General features: G+C 36.6%; 1 protein-coding gene across 1 annotated transcript in view; it reads left to right on the top strand.

The window, feature by feature from the left end:
* The window catches only part of CC2D2B (coiled-coil and C2 domain containing 2B), a 109,442-nt gene that overhangs the window by 49,393 nt on the left and 37,869 nt on the right, over positions 1-22,180 (top strand). The window contains exons 19-23 of the mRNA XM_041745230.1: positions 3,814-3,903; positions 4,088-4,179; positions 10,640-10,810; positions 16,092-16,188; positions 16,984-17,093. Coding sequence (XP_041601164.1) covers positions 3,814-3,903; positions 4,088-4,179; positions 10,640-10,810; positions 16,092-16,188; positions 16,984-17,093 — 560 coding nt within the window. The remainder of the gene's footprint in view (positions 1-3,813; positions 3,904-4,087; positions 4,180-10,639; positions 10,811-16,091; positions 16,189-16,983; positions 17,094-22,180) is intronic.

Below are 22,180 nucleotides of genomic sequence, written 5' to 3'. Positions count from 1 at the left end.
ATGACTGAGTGCAAATATATGTAATCACAAACTGACCAGTTGGTATTTGGCTTTGGAAAGCATTTCCCAACTTTAAATTATGGTCATCTCCTGTTTTGAGACCTTAGGAGCTTCAGTTAGTAAACTAGAGTAGAAAGGCCTGAAAATAGCTTGGAATAGCTGGAAAGTTATTCATTTTCCTCCTGCTGCTTTTCTCAATGACTGAATTCAGTTCTACAGTCCCATAAAGTGACAGGCAAAGCAGAAGGCTCAGCATAATCATGAATATAACATCATAAAAGAGGAACAGTTTCTGCTCTTGAAATCAGGGGCATTCCTTATCTTATTCAAACTATTCAGAGAGCAAAAAAGGAGGGAAAGTAATCCTATTCATTTTCTGAGTCTGATATAACTTTCATAGCAAAATTGGGCAAGGAGAGCAGGAAATGGTCATTTTGGATCATTTTACTTATGAGCATAGTTGTAAATTTTCTAATAAAATTTCAACAAATTAAAAAGCCATATATTGTGAATAAATATATAATTACACTTTATAATCTGAGTTTGTTTTCACATAGCAAAGCTAATTTAATTACAGAATCTGTTAATATAACTTACCATATGAACAGAATTAAGGAAGGAAAGATATGCTCCTCTTAATAAATGCCCAGAAGGCATTTAATAAAATCGGTGCTCATTCATGATGAAAGCTCTTAGTATACTAGAATTAGAAGAGAATTTCTTCTTTGTTTAAAGTTTTTATTTTAATTCCAGTTAGTTAACATATAGTGTTATATTAGTTTCAGATGTCCAATATAGTGATTCAACAGTTGCATACATCACACTGTGCTCATCACAAGTGCACTGTTATCTCTATCACCTATTTCATCTGTTCTCCCCACCCTGCTCCACTCTGGTACCATCAGTTTGCTCTCTATAGTTAAGAGTCTGTTTCTTGGTTTGTCTCTCTCTCTCTTCCCCCCACCCTTTGCTTCTTTGTTTTGTTTCTTAAATTCCACATATGAGTGAAATCATATGGTATTTGTCTTTCTCTGCGTTATTTCACTTAGTATTATACTCTTTAGCTCCATCCATGTTGTTGAAATTGGCAAGATTTCATTCTTTTTATGGCTGAATAATATTTCATTGTATATATATTACCCCATCTTTATCCATTCATCTATCGATGGATACTTGGGCTGCTTCCATATCATGGCTATTGTAAATAATGTTGCTATAAACATAGGTGTGCATGTAACCCTTTGATTAGTGTTTTTGTATTCTTTGGGTAAATTCCCAGTAGTGCAATTGCTGGATCATAAGGTAGTTCTATTTTTAACTTTTTGAGGAAACTCCATACTGTTTTTCAGAGTGGCTGCACCAGTTACAGTCCCACCAACAGTACAAGAGGGTTCCTTTTTCTCTATATCCTACACCTGTTGTTTCTTTTGTTTAAGATTTTAGCCATTCTGACAGGTGTGAGATGATATCTTGTAGTTTTGATCTACATTTCCCTGATGATAAGTGATGATGAACATCTTTTCATGTGTCTGTTTGCTTCTATGTGTCTTTTTTGGAGAAATGTCTTCTGCCCATTTTTTAATTGGACTTTTTTTTGGGGGGGATGTTGAGAATTATAAGTTCTTTATATATTTTGGACACTAACCCTTCACTGGATATGTTATTTACACATATCTCCTGCCATTCCTTAGGTTGCCTTTTAGTTTTATTGATTGTTTCCTTAGAAGAGAACTTCTTTAAACTGATTGAGAATGTTACAACATTTTGGGTTTTTCTCCTGAAGTGAACCACATTGAAAGAAGTGCTTCTTCTAAATTGTGGAATTGAGAGAGTGTGAGGAGACACAAGAAGGCAACATCTACATGCCTACTGAATGATTACATTAAATTTCAGATGTAATTAGCTAGTAATATAGAAACATGAAGAAAGCAGAGCAGAACAAAGGATAAGACAGCTGCAACAAATTTTGATGTTGGTTTTTCCAGGGCTTTGGTACCCTAATGGGGAGTAAGCTTCTTGTGACATGTCCTCACAGAGTTGGGTTTGCCAGAGTTAGCAAAACAAAATGAAAACAAAAACAAACAAACAAAAAAAACCCCTGTGCACAATAGGCAAGGTTTACAGATTAAGCAGATGTGTCAAAGGACATAGTTCACCCCTTAATGACAGGGGATTAGGAGTACCAAACCCTGAGCAATCGAAAATCCACGTATAACTTTTGACCTCTCCAAAACTGAAATAATAATGGGCTATTGTTGATAAGCTACCTGATAACAGAAAGCATTGACACATTTTTTTAATGTTACACATATTATACACTGTATTCTTACAATAAAGTAAGCTAGAGAAAAGAAAATGTTATTAAGAAAATCATAAGGAAGAAAAAATACATTTTCAGTACCATACTGCAAAAAGTCTGCATCCAAGTGTACCTGCACAGTTTAAATCCATGTTTTCAGGGGTCAACTATAATTACTTAAGAGGATGGATATATGGATTTTAACATTCTTGCTAATTTTCTTTAGTTTTGAAAAAGTTGAGGAAAAATTAAAGACAGAAAATAAATAGCATTCTGTACACCAGTAAAAACCCACTAATTGTAACTTAATGAAGATACCCCTTGCAATAGCAATGAAAACCCTAAGATATATAGAAATATATTTAACAAAAAGATATGTAAGAATTGAGAAAATTACAAAACATTTTGAATGATGTAAAAAAAATTCTGAGTAAATGTTCACTGATAGGAAGTTGCAAGGTGCCAGCATTGTAGGATGCCAGTTCCCCCAGATTATTTCATACACATAGTAATTCAATTCCAAACCAGTGAAATGGAACAGAGGGCCTCAAAACAGACTTATACATGTGTAAAGACTTTTTATTTGATAGGTATAATCACAAATCAGTTGGAAAAGAATGAACTATTTGGTAAGTGGTTCTGGTCATCTGTCTAGAAAGAAAATTAAGATTCAGACCTCATAAAAGGAATAAATACCATGTGTAATGAGGACTACATGTGAATTATATTAATTATACTGGAATTAAAATAAAAAATTAATAAAGGCAAAACTTTGTAAAAAGCAAAACTTTAAATGGATATCTTAATCTTGGGGTAAGAAAGTATTTCCTAAAACACAAAAGTATAAAAAGAAAAAGGGGGCAGCCTGGGTCGGTTCAGTGGTTTAGCACCGCCTTCAGCTGAGGGTGTGATCCTGGAGACCCGGGATTGAGTCCCACATCACGCTCCAGGCATGGAGCCTGCTTCTCCCACTGCCTGTGTCCCTGCTTCTCTCTCTCTCTCTGTCTCTCATGGATAAATAAATTTAAAACATTTAAAAAAAAGAGAATATTTCAGTCATTCTCACATTTTTTTCATAATTTCTCAATCGCAAAATTCTTTTTCTCAACATTAATTTAAAAGATGCATGGACCTCATCCTAGAAGCAAATAAAATATAGTCAAAAGCTGTTCTTACCAACACTCAGTGGGAAAATCTGAAAGAAATGTTTTCTTCTCTGTGATCCCGAAGTTCCAGGATTGAGTCCCAGATCGGGCTTCCTGCGTAAGCCTGCATCTCTTTCTGCCAATGTCTCTGCCTCATTCTCTGTGTCTCTCATGAATAAATAAATAAAATCCTAAAAAAAAAAAAAAGAAGGAAAGAAAGAAAGAAATATTTTCTTCTCTTGTGCCAGAGTGTTGCCAGTGTCTCCTACACATGAACTAAAGTGAATATTCATTATTTAATATTTTATTGCAATGTATCATAGCTAAACTCTGTTACATTGAAGAGGTAAAACTAAATTCTCTGTTTAGGAATATGAAAGTCAGATAGAGGATATCTCCATTTCAGATGTCAATTCTATTACTACACAAAGAATTAATTCTGCCAATTTTCTGAAAAAGGTAATGATAACAAAATAACATCATCAGTATGTTTGCATCTACTTCTGTGAAATCTTCCTAATTTCCCTTTCCATTCATTACTTACAAAAATCGAGAGTAAAAAGTGTGGAACCAGTAGCATTGTAAATTCTTAATCTTCAAATATAAACTATTATTTCTCTAAATTAAATTTACTTTTTTGTAGATGAGAAGATTGATAATGAAAAGAATTGTTAAAGTTAGCAAATTTAACTTATCAGATGTTGTGGCTGATTATGAAGAAATTGTATCTGCAAGGTATATATTATTTAAATATGAAATATAAAGCTTTAAGCTAGTGCCTTCAAAGTTCTTTGTTTTGATTTTAAGTTACATGTCAGAGGATGCATTTACAAGGCATAAAGTGAAACATAGTGTTTAAAACATATTTGGTTATTTTAAAATTGCATTTTGGACATACCTATATGATATGTATTTTCAATTACATAGTTTGTAATGCTCTCCTTATTGATAGTTTTTAGGGCAAGAAAGAAAAAGAAAAGAAATACCTTTGTCCCAAATTAGTTTTGCCCCAAGATTTTCCTGTCCTGGAACTGCTATTAGAAAAATGGTGGAGGCGGGGCAAGATGGCAGAAGAGTAGGGTCCCCAAGTCACCTGTCCCCACCAACTTACCTAGATAACTTTCAAATCATCCTGAAAACCTACGAAATTCAGCCTGAGATTTAAAGAGAGAACAGCTGGAATGCTACAGTGAGAAGAGTTCAAGCTTCTATCAAGTACAACTTGTTTTTGGCTACTCTGCACTGAGCAAAATGACTAGGAGGAAAAACTGACCACAAAAGAAAGAATAGAAACAGTACTCTCTCCCACAGAATTACAAAATTTGGATTACAATTCAATGTCAGAAAGCCAATTCAGAAGCGCAATTATAAAGCTACTGATGGCTCTGAAAAAAAGCATGAAGGATTCAAGAGACTTCATGACTGCAGAATTTAGATCTAATCAGGCCGAAATTAAAAATCAATTAAATGAGATGGAATCAAAACTGGAGGTCCTAACGATGAGGGTTAGTGAGGCAGAAGAACCAATGAGTGACATAGAAGACAAGTTGATGGCAAGGAAGGAAGCTGAGGAAAAAAAGAGAAAAACAATTGAAAGACCACGAGGATAGGTTAAAGGAAATAAATGACAGCCTCAGAAGGAAAAAATCTACATTTAATTGGGGTTCCAGAGGGCGCCGAAAGGGACAGAGGACCAGAAAGCATATTTGAACAAACCATAGCTGAGAACTTCCAAATGTGGGGAGGGAAACAGGCATTCAAACCCAGGAGATAGAGAGATCCCCTCTAAAATCAGTTAAAACCGTTCAACACGTCGACATTTAATAGTGAAACTTTCAAATTCCAAAGATAAAGAGAAGATCCTTAAAGCAGCAAGAGACAAGAGATCCCTAACTAATATGGGGAGAAATATTAGATTAACAGCATACCTCTCCACAGAGACCTGGCAGGCCAGAAAGGGCTCCAGGATATATTCAGGGTCCTACATGAGAAGAACATGCAGCCAAGATTACATACTCTATCCAGCAAGGCTCTCATTCAGAATAGAAGGAGAGATAAAGAGCTACCAAGATAAGCAGAAACTGAAAGCATATGTGACCACCAAACCAGCTCTGCAAGAAATATTAAGGGGCACTCTGTAAAAGAAAGAGGAAGCCCAAAGAAATAAGCCACTAAAACGGTGACTGAATAGGTATTATGATGACACTAAATTCGTATCTTTCAATGGTAACACTGATCCCATCAAAAGACACAGGGTTTCAGACTGGATAGAAAAGCAAGACCCATCTATTTACTGTCTACAGGAGGCTCATTTTAGACGTAAGGACACCTACAGCCTGAAAATAAAAGGTTGGAGAACCATTTACCATTCAAATGGTCCTCAAAAGAAAGCAGAGGTACCCATCTCATATCACATAAATTAAAGTTTATCCCAAAGACTGTAGTAAGAGATGAAGAGGGACACTATATCATACTTAAAGGATCTATCCAACAAGAGGACCTAAAATCATGAATATTTATGCCCCAAATATGGGAGCTGCCAAGTATATCAATCAGTTAATAACCAAAGTTAAGACATAATTAGATAATAATACACTTATACTTGGTGACCTGAACACAGCACTTTCTACAATCGACAGATCTTCTAAGCACAACATCTTCAAAGAAACAAGAGCTTTAAATGATACACTGGACCAGATGGATTCCACAGATATTTCCTGAACTTTCCATCCAAACGCAGCTGAATACACATTCTTCTCAAGTGCACGTGGAACTTTCTCCAGAATAGACCACATACTGCATCACAAAACAGGTCTTAACCGATACCAAAAGATTGGGATTGTCCCCTGCATATTTTCATACCATAATCCTTTGAAACTTGAACTCAATTGCAAGAAGAAATTTGGAAGAAATTCAAACACGTGGAGGTTAAAGACCATCCTGCTAAAAGATGAAAGGGTCAATCATGAAATTAGAGAATGAAAAAGATTCATGGAAACTAGTGAGAATGAAGATACAACCGTTCAAAATCTTTGGGATACAGCAACAGCAGTCCTAAGGGAAATACATCGCAATGCAAGCATCCATCCAAAAACTGGAAAGAACTCAAATACAAAAGCTAACCTTGCACCTAAAGAAACTGGAGAAAGAACAGCAAATAGATCCTACACCCAGCAGAAGAAGAGAATAAAGATTCGAGCAGAACTCAATGAAATAGAGACCAGAAGAACTGTGGAACACATCAACAAAACCAAGAGTTAGGTCTTTGAAAGAATTAATAAGATAGATAAACCATTAGCCAGCCTTATTAAAAAGAGGAGGGAAAAGACTCAAATTAATAAAATCATGAATGAGAAAGGAGAGATCAGCATAAATAAATACCAAGGAGATACAAACGATTTTAAAAACTTATTATGAGCAGCTATAAGCTAATAAATTAGGCAACCTAGAAGAAATGGACACATTTCTGGAAAACCACAAACTACCAAAACTGGAACAGGAAGAAATAGAAAACCCCAACAGCCCAATAACCACGGAGGAAATTGAAGCAGTCATCAAAAACCTCCCATGACACAAAAGTCCAGGGCCAGATGGCTTCCCAGGGGAATTCTATCAAACGTTTAAAGAAGAAACAAAAATAAAATGAAATAAAATAAAATAAAGAAGAAACAATACCTATTCTAAAGCTGATCCAAAGATAGAAAGGGATGGAGTTCTTCCAAACTCGTTCTATGAGGCCAGCATCACCTTAATTCCAAAACCAGACAAAGATCCCACCAAAAAGGAGAATTATAGACCAATGTCCCTGATGAACACAGATGCAAAAATTCTCAACAAGATAGTAGCCAATCGGATCCAACAATACATTAAGAAGATTATTCACTATGACCAAGTGGGATTTATCCCCGGGATGCAAGGCTGGTTCAACACTCGTAAAGCAATCAATGTGATTGATCATATCAGCAAGAGAAAAAACAAGAACCATATGATCCCCTCAGTAGATGCAGAGAAAGCATTTGACAAAATACAGCATCCATTCCTGATCAAAACTCTTCAGAGTGTAGGGATAGAGGGAACATTCCTCAGCATCTTAAAAGCCATCTACGAAAAGCCCACAGCAAATATTCTCAATGAGGAAACACTGGGAGCCTTTTCCCTAAGATCAGGAACAAGACAGGGATGTCCACTCTCACCACTGCTATTCAAATAGTACTAGAAGTCCTAGCCTCAGCAATCAGGCAACAAAAAGAAATAAAAGGCATTCAAATTGACAAAGAAGAAGTCAAACTCTCCCTCTTTATAGACGACATGATACTGTACATAGAAAACCCAAAAGTCTCCACCCTAAGATTGCCAAACTCATATAGCAATTCGGCAGTGTGGCAGCATACAAAATCAATGTCTGGAAGTCAGTGGCATTTCTATACGCTAACAATGAGACTGAAGAAAGAGAAATTAAGGAGTCAATCCCATTTACAATTGCACCCAAAAGCATAAGATACCTAGGAATAAACCTAACCAAAGAGGTAAAGGATCTGTACCCTAAAAACTACAGAACAATTCTGAAAGAAATTGAGGAAGACACAAAGAGATGGAAAAATATTCCATGCTCATGGATTGGAAGAATCAATACTGTGAAAATGTCAGTGCTACCCAGGGCAATTTACACATTTAATGCAATCACTATCAATCAGTATGGACATTCTTCAGAGAGTTGAACAAATCATCTTAAGATTTGTGCGGAGAGCAGCCCAGGTGGCTCAGCGGTTTAGCGCCACCTTCAGCCCTGGTGAGACCTGGGATCAAGTCTCACGTCAGACTCCTTGCATGGAGCCTGCTTCTCCCTCTGCCTGTGTCTCTGCTTCTCTCTCTCTCTCTCTCTCTCAATCTCTGTCTCTCATGAATAAATAAGTAAAATCTTAAAAAAAAAAAAAAAGAAGATTTGTGTGGAAACAGAAAAGACCCCAAATAGCCAGGGGAATATTAAAAAAGAAAACCATAGCTGGGGGCATCACAATGCCAGATTTCAGGTTGTACTACAAAGCTGTGGTCATCAAGACAGTGTGGACTGGCACAAAAACAGACACATAGATCAATGGAACAGAATAGAGAACCCAGAAGTGGACCCTCAACTTTATGGTCAACTAAAATTCAACAAAGCAGGAAAGACTATCCACTGGAAAAAAGACAGTCTCTTCAATAAATGGTGCTGGGAATATTGGACATCCACATGCAGAAGAATGAAACTAGACCATTCTCTTTCACCATACACAAAGATAATCTCAAAATGGATGAAAGATCTAAATGTGAGACAAGAATCCATCAAAATCCTAGAGGCGAACACAGGCAACACCCTTTTTGAACTTCGCCACAGTAACTTCTTGCAAGATACATCCATGAAGGCAAGAGAAACTAAAGCAAAAATGAATTATTGGGACTTCATCAAGATAAAAAGCTTCTGCACAGCAAGAGAAACAGTCAACAAAACTAAAGGACAACCTATAGAATGGGAGAAGATATTTGCAAATGACTCATCAGATAAAGGGCTAGTATCCAAGATCTATCAGGAACTTATTAAACTCAACAGTAAAGAAACAAACAATCCAGTCATGAAATGGGCAAAAGACATAAACAGAAATGTCACAGAGGAAGACATTGACATGGCCAACAAGCACATGAGAAAATGCTCTGCATCACTGGCCACCAGGGAGATACAAATCAAAACCAAAATCAGATACCACCTCGCACGAGTGAGAATGGGGAAAATTAACAAGGCAGGAAACAACAAATGTTGGAGAGGATGTGGAGATAGGGGAAGCCTCTTGCACTGTTGGTGGGAATGTGAACTGGTGCAGCCACTCTGGAAAACTGTGTGGAGGTTCCTCAAAGAGTTAAAGATAGACCTGCCCTATGACCCAGCAATTAATTGCTCTGCTGGGGGTTTACCCCAAAGATACAGATGCAGTGAAACAGCGGGACACCTCACCCCAAGGTTTATAGCAGCATGTCCAGAATAGCCAAAGTGTGGAAGGAGCCTCAGTGTCCATCGAAAGATGAATGGATAAAGAAGATGTGGTCTATGTATACAATGGACTATGACTCAGCCATTAGAAACGACAAATACCCACCATTTGCTTCGACGTGGAGGGACCTGGAGGGTATTATGCTGAGTGAAATAAGTAAATTGGAGAAGGACAAACATTATATGGTCTCATTCGTTTGGGGAATATAAAAATTAGTGAAAGGGAATAATAGGAAAGGAGAGAAAATGAGTGGAAATATCAGTGAAGGTGACAAAACATGAGAGACACCTAACTCTGGGAAATGAACAAGGGGTAGTGGAAGGGGAGGTGGGCGGGGTTGGGGTGTTTGGTGATGGGCAGCAAGGGGGGGCACTTGGCGGGATGAGCACTTGGTATGTATGTTGACAAATTGAACTCCAATAAAAAAATTTTTTTAAGAAAAATTGCTGGCAGCACCACATACTAAGCCTATATATAATCTCCCCCTTTCAAAACTGACTCCTCAGCCAAATGTGAGTATGATCCACAGACAGCAGTTGGGGGATCTCTTGGCTCAACTCAATTCTCATATTGTCCTACCTCTGAATCTTAGGGGTAAGACCAGGAGTAGGGATGCCTTGTTTCCGGAAATCCTCCCTGGGGCCAATAGATTCCTAGTGTTACCAAAAAACAGTTTTAATTGGTTAAGATGCTGAAACCTATTGTACTTTATTTTCAGTTTTTGAGGGGAAAATGAATGTGACCATAAAAACTATAATTCCATGGATTTTTGTTGGCAGCTGGTATAACTAATTCTTGTTTCAGAGTCATGTAGAAAAGTTGAGTATCTAATCACTTTCAAGAGAATGATTCCTGAAAAAATGAATAACATTCTGAAAGAACATCAGGTTTTGTGGAATTACCTCTCTATGTGGCTATCTCTTCTTGGACCATGTACCCAATTGCATGGAGCAATCACATTTTCTCATAACATGGGAGTGAGCCAAGCATCTCTTCTGTTCTCAGAAAGAGGTTTTTTTTCCTGGGTTTAAGACAACTCTGTCTCCCCTCTACAATGGAGAGAATATGGTTCAGAATAATGGCCTAATTTAAATAATTAACTTTACAAATTGATGTCTTTTAAAACAAAGCTATCTTGTGTATATGCAGATGATCCCTTTTTTTATCTTTAGCCAGTTGACACATGCAGTTTGTAAGCTAGTTGAACGACGCAGAAAGTTAAAGCCTCAGAGGAAAGAAAGGAAAAAGGTAGCAGCACAAACCATCTGTGATGGAGATATTAAGATTCTTGTCAGAATACTGCGGGCTTATAATATTCCTACCAGGAACATAGCAGTAAATAGGTAAGACACTGTGCACCAATTTTTACAGTTGTAAAAGCTCTGTTAATTTTAATTTTAATTTTTTTGCAAAAAAACTCTGTCTTAAATTTAAAATAAATAAATAGGAAATTCTATTCTATGTGTGAAATTTTGCACTTGGTTAATGCTCCATATTACAGAAACGGAATGAAAGTTGAAATCTTCATTTGGATAGTCATACTGTCGTTGCTATGTATGAAGAGTTTTCAGAAGTTTGAGATGAGCACAGTAACTTAATCATGTGTATTTTGGGGTGCCAAATGTCAAATAAATGCTTTTTGCCCTTGTTCCCTATCGTGAGAATTTGTGACCTTACTGTTGCCACCTGCACTGTTCTCTGCCACTGGCCCCTCTCAGTACTGCAAAAGGAACACAGGAGAGAGTAGGCTCTGTTTTGGATTTGTTATTTTAGTTGACCTCTGCAAAAATCATATCTTATCCAATGCTTATGCAGGCACTCCATGGGTTTTATTTTCATTTCTTGAGCAGAGGATCTATGGGGCCAGAATGGTATCACCATTTAGTGGCCAAATTAAGTCATTATGCATATTAAATGCTCGTGAATTTAGTGTGTCTTGAATATTGAGTGTCTTATGTATTTAGTCTCATGTATGAATCATATATTATTGATATTTAGAACCCAGGTGTCTCAGGAATATTAAGTATCTCTCATTACGTGTAACATATATGTGCTTTACTTGTTTATCTTATGTTTACCACATCCCATGAGTTCTACATATGAAAAATATTTTTACTAGGTACTAAGAGTTAAAAACTCCTAAGAGTTTTTCCTGTGTTTCATAAGCTACAACCTTATTTATCTAATAGAATTGATGTTCTCAAAACAAATGCACATTCCAAAGGCTAACTTTTGTGAAATAAGAATATCATAAAATCACTACCAGTTTCTATAATAATCAATTTGTAAAAAGAAAGAATATTGTAACACCAAAAATAGGAAGGATATAATCTCAAAGTATCACTTGCCTTATTTTTCTCCTTTGCTGAAGACCAGTGAAAACTTTATCACAGACTGAATCCAATCCATGGTTCAGCATTTAGGAGCCCCTCTTCCAGAGTGGTGATCATCAGATGTTTAGTTCTAACCACCAACAATAAGAAGATCCAAAGCAAACTCTGTAAGACCCATGGTAACCGAATTATTTATCACCATGAATCGAGGCAAAAAATCTTGCTTATTCCTACCAAAACTAATGTTAAAGTTATTTATTTATTTTAAAATTTTTAAGATTTAAATTCAATTTAGTTAACATATAGTGAGCGTATTATTAGCTTTAGGGGTAGAGTTTAGTGACTCATATATAATATATACCAGTTCTTCTTTATCCATTTATCTGTTGATGAACATCTGGGCTTTCCAAATTTTGGCTATTGTGGATATTGCTAATATAAACGGGTGCCTGTACCCCTTCAAATCACTATATTTTTATCCTTTGGATAAATACCTGTAGTGCAATTGCTGGATTATAGGGTAGTTCTATTTTTAACTTTTTGAGGAACTCCATACTGTTTTCCAGAATGGCTGCACCAGTTTGTATTCTGGTCAACAGTCTAAGAAGGTTCCCCTTTCTCTGCATCCTTGCTTTACTGATTCAATTTCTTTGCTGGTTATGGGTCTGTTCAAGTTTTCTATCTCTTCGTATTTCAGTTTTGGTAGTTTATATGCTTCTAGGTATTTGTGCATTTCTTCCAGATTACCTAATTTCTTGCTCATCATATTCTCTTATAATTATTTGCATTTCTTTGTGTTGGCTGTGATCTCTCCTCTTGCATTCATGATTTTATTTATTTGGGTCTTTTTCTTTTTAATAAGTCTGGCTAAGGGTTTGTTAATCTTGTTAATTCTTTCAAAGAACAAATTCCTAGTTTTGTTGATTTGTTCTACTGTTTATTTTTTAATTTTTATGTCATTGATTTCTGCTCTAATCTTTATTATTTCTCTTATCCTGCCGGATTTAGGCTTTATTTGCTGTTCTTTTTCCAGATCCTTTAGGTGTAAAGTTAGGCTGTATATTTGAGATGTTTCTTGCTTCTTGAGGAAGGCTTGTATTGCTGTATACTTTTCTCTTAGGCCCATCTTTGCTACATCCAAAAGGTTTTGAACTGTTGTGTTTTCATTTTCCTATGTTTCCATGTATTTTTTAAATTCTTCTTTAATTTCCTGGTTGACCCATTCATTCTTTGGTAGGATAGTTCTTTAACCTCCATGTACTGTGGTTCTTCCAAATTTTTTCTTGTGTTTGACTTTGTTTCATATCATTTGGTCTGAAAATATGCATGGTATGATCTCAATCTTTTTGTACCAGTTGAGTCCTTATTTGTGACCCAGTATGTGATCTATTCTGGAAAATGTTCTATGTCCACTTGAAAAGAATATGTATTCTGCTGCTTTAGAATGGAATACTCTGAATATATGTGGTAGGTCCATCTGGTCCAGTGTGTCATTCAAAGCCCTTGTTTCCTTGTTTATTTTCTGCTTAGATGATCTGTTCATTGCTGTGAATGCGATGTTAAAATCGCCTACGATTATTGTATTATTATCAGTGAGTTTCTTTAAGTTTGTTATTGATTTAGATATTTAGCTGCTCCAGTGTTAGAGACATAAGTATTTACATGTGTTGGATCTTCTTGCTGTATAGATCCCTTTATTATGATACAGTGTCCTTCCTCATCCCTTATTACAGTCTTGGGTTTAAAATCTAGTTTGTCTGATACAAGGATGGCTACTCTAACTTTCTTTTGATTTCTATTAGCATGATAAATGGTCCTCCATACCCTCACTTTGAATCTGGAGGTTTTGGGGTCTAAAATGAGTCTCCTGAAAGAAGCATATTGATGGGTCTTGTTTTTTTTTTTTTATCCATTCTGATACCATATGTCTTTTGATTAGGGCATATAGTCCATTGACATTCAGAGTAATTATTGGAAGATATGAATTTAGTACCATTGTATTACCTGTAAAGTCATTGTTCCTGTAGATTGTCTCTGTTCCTTTTTGGTCTTTGTTGCTTTTGGTCTCTCTTTCCTACTCAAAGGGTCCCCTTTAATGTTTCTTGCAGGGCTGATTTGGTGTTCATGAATTCCTTTAGTTTTGTTTGTCTTGGAAATTATCTCTCCTTCCCTTCTGAATGAGACAGTCTTGATGGATATTCTTGGCTGCATATTTTCCCATTTATCACATTGAATATATCATGCCAGTCCTTTCTGGCCTTCCAGGTCTCTGTGGACAGGTCTGCTGCCAGTCTTATGTGTCTACCCTTATAGGTTAAGGACTTCTTGTTCTAAACTGCTTTCAGAATTTTCTCTTCATCTTTGCAATTTGCAAGTTTCACTATAATATGTTATGGTGTTGACCTGTTTTTGTTGATTTTGAGAGGAGTTCTTTGTGCCTCTTGGACTTGAATGCCTGTTGTCTTCCCCAGAGTAGGGAAGTTTTCAGCTATAATTTGTTCAAATAAACCTTCAGTCTATAATATGGATATTATTTCACTTTACAGAATTGCTGAGTTCCCTAAATCTATCTTCATGATCTAATAGCTTTCTTTCCCTCTTCATTTTAGCTTCATTATTTTCCATAATTTTATCTTCTATATCACTGATTTTCTCTTCTGTTTCATTCATCCTCATTTTTATGGCCTCCACTTGGGCCTGCATCTCAGTTACAGCATTTTAAATTTCAGCCTGGCTAGATTTTTAGTTCCTTTATCTCTACAGTGAGGGATTATCTAGTGTCTTCTATGCTTTTTTCAAGCTCAGCTAGTATCTTTATAAATGTTTTAAATTCTATTTTAGACATCTTAGTTATATCTATATTGATTAAATCCCTGGCTGGGAGTACTACTTTCTGTTCTTTCTTTTGGGGTGAATTTGTCCATCTCATCATTTTGTCCAGAAAAGAAAAGAAGAAAAAGAAAAAAGAAAAATCAACAACAATAGCAGCAGCAACAACAACAACAAAACAACAATTAAAAACTAGATCTTGAATTTGTTTTGGTCTGCTTATGAAAAAAAACTAGATCCCAAGATAAAGAAAGAAAGAATGAATGAAAGAGAAATGAAACAAAAAATAAAAAATATTAAGTGTATGTAAAAATTTTAAAATAATTGAAAAAATAAGAAGCTACCTGAAAAAAAAACCTAAAAAACTGAAGTATAAAAGTACAAAGGATGCTAGATACTGTTTTGCCCTAGAGCTGAAGCTTTGCAGCTCTCTATGATAAGTAAATTTGGTGAGAGTGAGTTGTTTGTGCTGGTTTTCTGCAAGAGGGACCTGCAGCCCTGATTCTCAGGTTGACCTGACCCAGTGAAAATACGCTTTGAGGGTACAGAGAGGCAAGACTTGATGTAAGCGGCTCTGGACTCCACTATCTGGCACTGTTTTTGCTCCCTGAGCGCTCTCAGCATTGAGATGGGTGGGATGAATATGGCAGTGCTTTCCTCACTAGCCTGGAGCTGAAAATATGTGCCCCCTACTCTTCAGTGAGTCCTCACATAAGAGCAGACAATCACACTTGTCTCCCCAGTTTCCATCAGAACTCTGCCCTGCCTGGCTGGTTTCAAAATTCCAAATTTTAGGGACTCCCATGGCATGGTCCCATGCTGTTACTCCCAAGGAGTGTCTCACCTCACTTCTGCCTTTTGCTGGACCCATTCCAGGAAAGTGGTTGCATGACCATGCAGTGGTTCTCAGTTTATGGCAACACAAAGCAGAAAGATGGCACCTAGACTCGCTGTTCTCAGCCAGGTTCCATGCTCCCATGCCTGGGAACAGTGCATCACCTAGGTGCCACCTGTTCTTGCATCCCAGGGGTTCCTCAGAACACAATGCCACATCTGAGATCCTGCCCCACTTTGCCAACTGAGCACCTTTAAACCAGGCAGGGCCCCTGCTGTAGCAGACTTCTAAAACTTTGATTTTGCCTCTGCTGCTTATGATACTTTGCAGTACCCTCCTTAAGCAGGCTCCCTTCCCACCACCATACCCTCAGCTATATCACACCAGAATCAAGCCTCCGTACCTCCTACCTTCCAAAAGGTGATAGCTTTTTTACTTGTAGACTTGCAGTACTTGTTTTCTCAGAACTCTGATTGATTTCTTCAGTGTTCAGAATGATTTGATAACTATCTAGTTGTATTTGAGGGATGAGAAAAACTTAGGGTCCCCCCATTACTCCGCCATCTTAATTCCTACTGTCTGTTAAAGTTATTTAACATGTATGTCTCTATATTGTTTTTCGTGAAGAGTCTTGGATCTGCCTACTTATTTGAAATCATCGATATCTTGCCTCAGACATAAAGAAACAATCAAATCTGTAGAATCAGATGAGATCTTAAATGAGGTAAGTTTTAAACACTTCTGTAAAATGTAATTTTGATTATGTTTGCTCTGGATAGCAACTGGCTCATAATTGGTCTCTCCATCTCTAGAGTCTTAAGCTTCCAGTTGATTTTCTATAACACAATGAAGGTACTCTGTATAAGATGTAATCCTAACTGATTCATTCCCTGACCCCTGCTCTCAAGGCTTAAAAAATAAAGTACAAGCTCCTTTAGAATGCCTATAAAAATCTATCATCTGACCCTTACCTACCAGTCAACCACGTCTCTCTCCTCCCCAAGACAGTATCATCATACCACTACTTCTAGAAGGCCTCTTTACCTTTCCTTTGCCTGGAATGGCCTCCATATAGCTCCATATTATTGGCCTCATAAAAGTTACTATTTAGTGTTTCAAAGCTCAAGGTCCAGCAATGTTTTCTCTATGAAGTTCTCCTTGTCTTTACCTTAGAAAATTAATCATTGGTTCTCCTGAGTAACTATTATACCTTAAATATATTTCTTTTATTTTTCACATTTGATTGCAATTATTTGTTTACCTGTTTATTTTTCTGATAGACTATAAAGTCCTTAAAGGGTAAGTTCCATTTATCTTTCAATCCTAGAAAAGTACCTGATATTGAATAGGACCAATAAATGTTTATTAAATGAATGAATGAAAAATGTCCGTTTGACAATCTAGAAAAAGTAAGCCATCCAGTGGTCAGCCAGTATTCAAGTAATTTCCTAGCCTTCTACCTTTAATTAACTATATAAAATAGTGCAACAAGCTAGTCAATATTTATTATTTGTTTCAGGATACTGTACAACCTTTTGTGGAAGTTTCCTTTCAACACACTGTATACCAAACCAGTACTGCAAGTGGATCTCATCCATGCTGGAATGAAGAAATTAAAGTAGATTTTATGTAGGTTGGAATCTATTTTTACCTCAGCTTCTAAAAAAAGAGAGCAGTAACAAAATTGCTTTCTTCAGCCATTTGTTGAAAATAATCATTGATATAGGCTTTATTGTTTAATCTTACAAATTATGAAATATCTCTTACATAGGTATTGATATATATCGATGTGCATATTGATATATATATAATGTATATGCAAATGTAAGTTCTGAGGAAAAATAATAATATGAATACTTGGGTGTATCTACCACCCAGCTTAAAAAATTGAATATTGCCATTACCTTTCAAGGCTAGTACCTAGTTGTTACTAAGCCAGTTCCTAATTGTATCCCCTTCTTTCTCCCTAGAGGTAACAAATAATTTGTGTTTAACATTCCCTGTCTTTATGATTTTATATTATAAATATTTGTCCCTAACTATGTGTTATTCATTTATGGATGTTTCAACTTTATATAAATTGAACCATCTTTTGCAATCTTGTTTATTTACTCTTATTTTGAGAGATTCATCTATATTCATACTCATAACTTTCTCCTGTCCTTCCTCTCTTCTTTTTTCTTTCCTACTTTCATACCTTTTCTCCCCTCTTCCTCTTTTCTTTCCTTCTTTTATTTTCACTTATGTATAGTATTCTACTGGACTAAAATGCCATAATTTTTATACATTTCCCTGTTGATGTACATTTGGCTTGTTTTAATCTTTTGCTATTGCAAATAATGTTGCTTGGAACATTCTTGTCTTCTGGAGCACACATGCAAGAGTTTCTTTTTAAGACAGTAGCTCTCAGGTGGCTCAGCTGTTTAGCGCCGCCTTCAGCCCAGGGTGTGATCCTGGAGTCCTGGGATCGAGTCCCATGTCAGGCTCCCTGCATGGAGCCTGCTTCTCCCTCTGCCTGTGTCTCTGCCTCTTTCTTTCTGTGCGCCTCTCATGAATAAATAAATAAAATCTTAAAAAAAAAAAAGATAGTAGCTCTCAAACTTTTCTGTGCATTAGAATCACCTGTATGGCTTCTTAAAACATTGCTGGGCCCACCTTCATAATTTCTAATTCAGTAGGTCTGGGGTAGGTCTTGATGATTCCACTTCTCACAAGTTCCCCGGTGTTACTGATGCTACTTAGTCATGGGGATACTTTGAGAACCTCTGCTCTAGGATATATGTCCAGGAGTAAAATTGCTAAGTTGTAATTGAATTCAGCTTTAACTTTATTAGATAATACCAAACTGTTCTAGTGACAGTATCAATATACAATCCCAACCTAACATATATTGTGCTGTATCTTCAATAATATTTTGTATTTTTAAAATTATTCTTTCTAATATAACAGATCTAAAATGATATTCTCATTGTGGTTTAATTTGCTTTCCTTCATTTCTAACGAGAGTGTTTGTTTTTTCCCATTTAAAAAAATTGATAGACTACTTTTTTGAGCAGTTTTAGTAAAATTGAGGTAAAATGAGTATAAAGTACAGAGAGTTCTCATGTACACATTTACCACAATACACAAACATAAAACCTCACGCAGCCTTAGTGTGGTACGTTTGTTACAATCTGTGAACCAGTGTTGATGCATCATTATCAACCATTACTTTGGAGTTCACTCTCATGTTGTGCATTTTATGGGTTTTGACAAATGTATAATGACATGTACCCACTACTATAATATCATCCAGCATAGTTTTACTGACCTAAACATATTCTCCACTTCATCTGTTTATCCCTTTATCCTTACCCTGGGGCCTCTAGCAACCACTGATGTTTTTACTGAGTCCATAGTTTTCTCTTTCCAGAATGTCATTGCATTAATCATGGTTCTCCAGAGGAACAATCAATAGCATGTGTGTGTCTACATGTATCTTTGTGTCTTTGTCTTTCTTCCTCTCTCACCCTTTATAATATGGATGGAGCTTACCTAATCAATTGAAAGTTTAGTGGAAAAAAGACTTACCTCTCCCTGGGAAGACATGAACAGCAAGTCTTCTCTGGGCCTCCAGCCTGCTGGTGTACCCTGCAGATTTTGGACTCAGCTACCTCACACTCATGTGAGCCAGTACTACAGAGGGTAATTTGCTTTACTCAGGCTTACTCAATTTTTTTTAACTTGGAAAGAACACTTAACATGAGATCTTCCTTATTAACAAATTTTAAAATGTGCAGTATATTATTGTTGGCTATAGGTACAGTGTTGCACAGCAGACCTCTAGAGCTTATTTTTTTAAAGATTTTACTTATTTATTCATGAGAGACACAGAGAGAGAGAGAGAGGCAGAGACACAGGCAGAGGGAGAAGCAGGTTCCATGCAGTAAGCCCGATGTAGGACCTGGGACTCTAGGATCACACCCTGGGCCGAAGGCAGGCACTAAACCGCTGAGCCACCCAGGGATCCTCTCTCTAGAGCTTATTCATCTTGCTTAACTGAAACTTTATGCCTGTTGATGAGAAACTCCCCATTTCCCTTCTCCCAGCCCCTGGCAACCAACATTCCACTTAGTAATTTTATGAATTTGACTATTTTATATATCTTATATAAGTAGAATTATGGGGCAGCCTGGGTGGCTCAGTGGTTTAGCATGCCTTCAGCCCAGGGCCTGATCCTGGAGACCCGGGATCGAGTCCCACATCGGGCTCCCTGCATGGAGCCTGCTTCTCCCTCTGCCTGTGTCTCTGCCTCTCTCTCTCTCTCTCTCTCTCTCTGTGTCTCTCATGAATAAATAAATAAAATCTTTTTAAAAAATCAGTGGAATTATGCAGTATTTGTCTTTCTGTGGCTGGTTTATTGAGTTTTTTCACTTCACTTCACTTCACTCCGAAGCCATGAGTTTTTTCACTCATCTGTGTTGTCACATATTGCCAAATTTTCTTATTTCTTAAGAGTAAATAGTATTTATTTCATTGTATATGTATACCACATTATCCTCATCTGTCAACATTTAGGATGTTTCCATCTTGACTATTGTGAATAGTGTTACAATGAACATCAGAATGCTAACATCTCTTTGAGATCCTCATTCAATTCTTTTGGATAGATTCTGAGAAATGAGATTGCCAGATCAGATGGCAAATCTATTTTTAATTTTTTGAGAAACCTCCATACTGTTTTCCATTAACAGCTTCACTACTTTGCATCCCTACCAACACAGTGCAAGGATTCCAGTTTTCTACATCTTTACTAATACTTTTCATCTTTTGTTTTTTTGGTAATAGTCATTCTGAGAGGTGTGAGGTGGTACCTCACTGTTGTTTTGATTTGCCTTTCCCTGATTATTAGTGAGCATTTTATTATTAGTTAGCAATTACTGATAATTTTTTTTTTAAATTTTATTAAATAATCTCTACACCCAATGTGAGGCTCGAACTTACAACCCCAAGATCAAAAGTCATGTGCTTTAGTCACTGAGCCAGCCAGGTGCTCTAAGCATTTTTTCATATATGTGTCAGTCATTGTAGATCTTCTTTGGAAAATGTCTATTCAAGTTTCAACATAGTTTAAAAATTGGATTATTAACTTCTTTTACTATTGAATTGTATGAGTTCCTCATATGTTTTAGTCATCAATCCTTTATGATATATATGGTTTAAAAGTATTTTCTCCCATCCCCTAGGTTGCCTTTTCACACTGTTGATTGTTTGCTGTGCAAAAGATTTATATTTTAATATAATTTCACTTTACTTTTGCTTTTGTTGCCCATGCTTTGGTGTCATATCTGTGTAATGATATCTTTGCCACAACCTGTGCCATGAAGCTTGTTCCTTGTGTTTTCTTCTAGAAGCTTTACAGTTTCAGGTCTTCACTTACATTTTAAATCTTAAATCCATTTTGTTTTTTTAAGTTTTATTTATTTTATTTTTTTAAAAATTTATCTACCCATTTGAGAGAGAGAATGAGAGAGAGCACAAGCAGGGGGAACAGCAGAGGGAAAGGGAGAAGCAAACTTCCTGCTCAGCAGGAAGCCTGATGGGGGGTCTTTATCCCAGGACCCCAGGACCATGACAGGAGCCGAAGGCAAATGTTTAACTGACTGAGCCACCCAAGTGCCCAGTCTTTAATTCATTTTGAATTGATTTTTGTCTATAGTGTAAAATAAGAATTGATTTGATTATTTTTGCATGTTGATAGTTTTACCAACATCATTTGTTGAAGAGACTATTCCTTCCACATTGTATACTTTAAAATTTTTTTAAAAAATATTTTATTTATTTATTTGAAAGAGAGGAGAGTGAGCATGGTGGGGGGAGGGGCAGAAGGAGAGGGAGAAGTAGACTCCTCACTGAACAGGGAGCCTGACCTGGGGCTTGTCCCAGGGATCATGACCTGAACCCAAGGCAGACACTCAACCAACTGAGCCACCCAGGCACCTCTACATTGTATGTATATATTTTTAAAGATTTTATTTATTTATTCATGAGAGACACAGAGAGAGAGAGAAGTAGAGACACGGGCAGAGGGAAAAGCAGGCTCCATGCCCAGAGCCTGATGTGGGACTCAGTCCCGAGACTCCAGGATCATGCCCTGGGCTGAAGGCAGGTGCTAAATCACTGAGCCACCCAGGGATCCCCATACACTGTATATTCTTGACATCCTTGTCAAAGACCAGTTGACCTGATGGAGATGCAGGGATTTATATCTGGGATCTGTATTCTGTACCATTGGTGTATATGTCGATTATGCCAGTAACATCCTATTTTGATTCCTGTAGCTTTGTAGTGTATTTTGAAATCAGTAAATTGGATGCCTCCAGGTTTGTTCTTTCTCAAGATTTATATGTGACACTAAAGTTGTATAAATAAAATTTGGTTATTGGAATTAAAGTACATTGATCAAGACAAATATGAAACGTAGAACTTAAAATTGTTCTCTAAACTCAATTAGCCTAAAGATATTTCCTAAGTATCTTTAGCTCTCACTGGGGTGAAGGAATATAAAGAACTGTCAACCACATCCATTATCAAAGTATTTTCTCTTGTCCTGGTGCCCTTTCCCCCTTCTACCAATCTTGTTCAGCCATCTCAAGTTCTGTAGATCATGTGGTTCCTATTTGCATTATTCTTTGATGGTGTCACTGTATTAAATAAATGGATTTAGGAGAACACAA

This window comes from Vulpes lagopus, chromosome 2 (assembly GCF_018345385.1).
Source record: "Vulpes lagopus strain Blue_001 chromosome 2, ASM1834538v1, whole genome shotgun sequence".
NCBI classification, from domain to species: domain Eukaryota; kingdom Metazoa; phylum Chordata; class Mammalia; order Carnivora; family Canidae; genus Vulpes; species Vulpes lagopus.
The sequence above is the reverse complement of the archived record's forward strand: the minus strand, read 5'-3'. Positions and strand labels throughout refer to the sequence as shown.